Raw genomic sequence first — 4,413 nt, forward strand, 5'->3', positions numbered from 1 at the left:
GACGTCCTGGCAACATCCTTGATTAGTTTACTGGGTTTCGTTGCTGGAGAACGATGTTCTTGCCGCCAGCCAGTACGTCATGTGCAAAGTATGAATATTAAAAGAACTGTCAGTCTTTTTAAAGAAGTGTGTTCTTTTTATTTTTTTATTTTACACATATTGTGCATTCAAACATACAATGTTACATGTATTTCATTATGGCTATGCCCTGTCCTTTAAAAGATATTCAGACACCATATGGAAATGTTGAGAAAAATATAGAAGCCATACCACCTATTTATCTTTGCAGAAGTCCAGCCTGGAGCAAAGTCTGGAAGAGACCAGAGCAGAGCTGCTGGTGGTTCGGACTAACCATGCTGATACTGTTAGCTCTCTGGAGGCACAGGTAAACCAGTGCATCTATTCCCTAACCCCTGACCTATGCTGAAGGCCCTGAAACTGCTGTGATTATGATTAAGTAAAACGATAAGTGCTGAGATATTTACTCCTTGTGCTAAATTAGCTTATGTAGGTCGCTTTCAGGTGAATAAAAAGAGCAATCCTTTATTTATTTTACTAACGTGACTTGGTCAATTTCAATCCAGATGTTTCTTTCATACGTAAAACAGGCTAAATTGTCAAAATATAAATGGTCTTGTAATAAATTGTATGACAGAATACCCATCCAGCTGTGTCTCTCCTGTCTGACCTCAGGTATCTAGAATGAGCTGCAGCATTACTGAGCTGCAGACCCTCCTCCGACACAAAGAGGACTCCTCCAGAGCCTACCGAGAAAGAACAGACACACAAGTAAGCACACAGACTCAGTAGTGGTACAGAAGCCAACTGACAGATACTGTACACAACCACCAAATATCTTTAGAGTCTGCAGTTAAGTTATTGTGGCTGCTGAGTCAATTCAATTATCAACTAGATAACTTGTTCCTTTTGAAGCATTAACTCACACACAAGGAAGGCATACAGAAAAAGACTGTCTGATGACCACAGAGAAAAATGAGGCAATGGACACCAGCCCACTTTAATATGTCTGGTTCCTCACCTTAATAGGAAATAAATGGATTTCTGCTGACTTGCTGATGATGTTGATCTGAGTGTTGAAGTCTGGTTACAATCAATCATTTTAGTATTTGCTGTTTCAGATAGCTAATCTGGAGCAGCAGGTCCTAGACAGCAGTGAGAGACTGAAGAGTGCAGAGCAGCAGATCACAGAGAAACAGCAGCACATGGATAAACTGGTGAGTATACACAAGAGTCTTTTTTTCAGACTAAGATAGGCTTGATGTTTTCCAAAATGGCTGTTAGAAGACTACTGGCTACTAATATTTTACCAGCTGGGGGAAATGGCATGTTAAAACCAAAAGTGAGAGCTTTGAACACAATGTTTAAGCACTTTCCTCAATTATTAGACAGCGCTGGTCAATAAATTGTTGAGTGTATTAAATATGAAATGCATATTTTTATTTAAACATTCAAACAAGTACACAGTTTGTAGGATTTGTAAATTCCTCTCTTGGGGCCATCTGGTGACAGTGTCAAGAATGACACTGTGGCAGACAGCAGTGCACATAATGTTCTTAATTTCAGGTATTATGACAGTGAAATTACTACACTTTTCCCACTCAGATCTTTTCAAGCCCATTATTATAACTCAAACTGACACAACAACTCACACACAACGTGCATTCCCTACACTACCCATTGAGACTTATACCCCCACCCATTCATCTATTTATCTTTTTTCTCTTCCTGCTTTCTTTTTCTTTTTGTTTGTACTTTTTATCCATGTCTTAATGTCCCTGTATTTCACTTGTTGTTTTGTGTTAAAGAGTCACGTCAAATGTTAAAAGCTCCTTGCTATTTCAATGATATTTTAACATTTTCTCCATTAATCGATTAGTTGTTTGGTCCATAAAAGGTTGATCAGTGTTTCCCAAAGCCCAATCTGACATCCGCCAATGTTTTGTTCTGTCCACAACCCAAAGATATTCAGTTAACTGTCAGTCTAACTAAAGAAAGCAGAAAATATTCACATTGGAGAAGCTGAAATCAGAAAATAAAATCATTTGTTTATGAAAAAAATTACTTGAAACAGTTGTATCGAAATAGATTAATTTATTAGTTGACAACTAATCAACTAATTGACTAATCATTGCAGCTCTATGTTCCCATTTGTAACATATAAAGAAATTAAAAGAAAGATATGTTGCTATTAAAACCTTAAGTTTTCACTTTGTTACGGGCAAATATTGATTTTTGGTTAGAAACAACTTAAAGTGTGTTTTTGTATGCATGTGTTGTGTTTAACTTTGCTTTTGTTTGTGTGGTTTGTTCAGCAAGGAGAGTGGAGTGCAGAGAAGGCGTTTCTGGACCAACAATTGTGCTTGTTAGAACAGCAGAGTCAGGAAAAGGCCAGCCGGCTGGAGGAAAGCATCAGTTCTCTACAGACAGAAAGACAGATGCTGCAGGACAGGGGGGTATGTTCTACTCCCATTTCAATTCCTCCTTTTAAAAATATTTATTTGTAATATACAACACTTTTCAGTAGCCATGCTGTCACACTGAGAGACATTGGTTAATAGTTTAATATAAACGCGTGTATTGCAGTGAAGAGAGAGCACAGTTTGCTGTGTTGACTAATACTTTCCTGTATGTGTGCTAGGCTGATCTGGACAGGCAGAAGAGCGAGGCAGACTCCTCTCTGAAGCAGCGGACAGAGGAGCTGGAGCTGTGCAGAGTAAGAACAACTATAACACACTGGGTTTTATTTTATATGTGCACAAATTCATATTTGAAGTTATATTAGATATTGAGTATTTTAACACATGAAATGGAAAAATCTATTCAGTACTTAAATTTATGGTGAAATAATGAAAATCTAATGCTTAGACACTAAAACATGACTTTACACAGATCCACTAGAAATATAGAGAATTTTCCTACTGTAAAGCGAAGCAGAGTGTCTTGCAGTCCTCACTCCGGTCTTGGTCTTGGTGTGTTCCCTCAGGTGGAGCTAAACAGCCGGCAGACAGTGAGCACGGAAATAGCCAAAGCTCTAGAAGAAACAAGGCACCAGAAGGAGGAGCTGCAAACACAGGTCTGTGGCCAAACACACATCATGCAATATTCACACTAATAGAAAGCCAGCACGTGGTGCCCCACCGACACAAACACACTTATTCCTTTGGAGGAAAAGAAGAACAGAATTATTCAGCGGACTGTACGTTTATTCGATCACGTACAGATTATAAGACTAGAGCTAGGTGTCATTCATTGTGGGAATGTGAGTTTGTACTGTGTAATGAAAAGTGTTTGCCTTTGCTTGTTGTCAGGTTGGAGAGCTCACCACATCTCTACAGAGCTCACAGCAGGAAGTATCCACTGTCACTGAGAAACTAGCACTGAGAGAGGAAGACATCAAAACACTACAGAATGGTACACACACACACACACACATACTGAAGGCAGGCTAGGTAGGATTTTCCGAACAAAAAAAGCAAAAACAATATGTAAACTCTCTCAATCATCTTACTGACCCACTAGACTAGCCCCCCTGCCTGTATTATTGTATTTTGCTTTGTACGGGATGTTTCTGGGCGTCAACCTTTGGGTAGCACGAAGGGTCTGAGTTCTGCACTGTAGCTAGCAGATCGCTGTCTCATTCTCTCCTCACCTCTCCAGCTCTGACACAGCATTAACACAAAGTGCTGAGATTGGTCTATGCGAGATTATGAATGTTTAACAGACCTGCAGTCTGTGTGTCTGTTTGACCAAGGTGTATTAAGCTAAACACAGCTTTGGCACAAAATCCTACTATGCACACCTCCTGCAGGATTGTGCATAACTGCTGTGGAACAATCAGAAGATACATTTTTTATTTCTCGGATTCACTGCTTTGCTCTTGGTAACGCCACTCCCTCACTTCCATTCGCTGTCTACCTTGCTCTACCATGGCTGGTCTCAGTTGAGCCGGAGGCAGGGGCCAACTTTAAAGACAGAAACAGAAAAAATCCTGCATAGTATGTCTTTTGAAGTTCTTAATGTTTTTCCTTGTAGTGTAATAGTAGTTGTTGGTGGACTAGGGTAGACTAATATCAGGCTGTAAGGAGAGATATTTAACATTACATGATGGTTTCAATGTTGCTTCAGTGGCTTTTCCACCCTGACAAGACTAAAAATACTGGTGAAGCTGTAAATACTGTACTTATGCTAGCTATTAGCATGTTTGATGTAAAAACACTAAAACAACTCTTACAGAAATTACAAACACTGCTACAATGATGAGTTGGCTGTATTAGGTCTAATATTGAATATTATTTTCAAATGTTGCATTTTCATAAAGTGGTTGATTTTGTCTACCCCCTACTGTACATTTAAATTGTTTGGCATGAAGTGTGAAGAGAGTGTGTGTGTGTG

The 4,413-nt window shown here is 39.2% G+C and overlaps 1 protein-coding gene across 1 annotated transcript in view; it reads left to right on the plus strand.

Annotated features, from left to right (window-relative positions):
- The first annotated feature begins 79 nt into the window (after window positions 1-79).
- LOC118326008 (golgin subfamily A member 1-like) overlaps window positions 80-4,413 on the plus strand; it is a 4,478-nt gene continuing 144 nt past the window's right edge. Inside the window, exons 1-8 of the mRNA XM_035658892.1 lie at window positions 80-88; window positions 290-385; window positions 694-789; window positions 1,140-1,235; window positions 2,334-2,474; window positions 2,660-2,734; window positions 3,005-3,094; window positions 3,330-3,432. Coding sequence (XP_035514785.1) covers window positions 80-88; window positions 290-385; window positions 694-789; window positions 1,140-1,235; window positions 2,334-2,474; window positions 2,660-2,734; window positions 3,005-3,094; window positions 3,330-3,432 — 706 coding nt within the window. The remainder of the gene's footprint in view (window positions 89-289; window positions 386-693; window positions 790-1,139; window positions 1,236-2,333; window positions 2,475-2,659; window positions 2,735-3,004; window positions 3,095-3,329; window positions 3,433-4,413) is intronic.

The sequence above is a fragment of the Morone saxatilis genome, unplaced genomic scaffold (genome assembly GCF_004916995.1).
Source record: "Morone saxatilis isolate NCDOM2014 unplaced genomic scaffold, NCSU_SB_2.0 Contig16, whole genome shotgun sequence".
NCBI classification, from domain to species: domain Eukaryota; kingdom Metazoa; phylum Chordata; class Actinopteri; family Moronidae; genus Morone; species Morone saxatilis.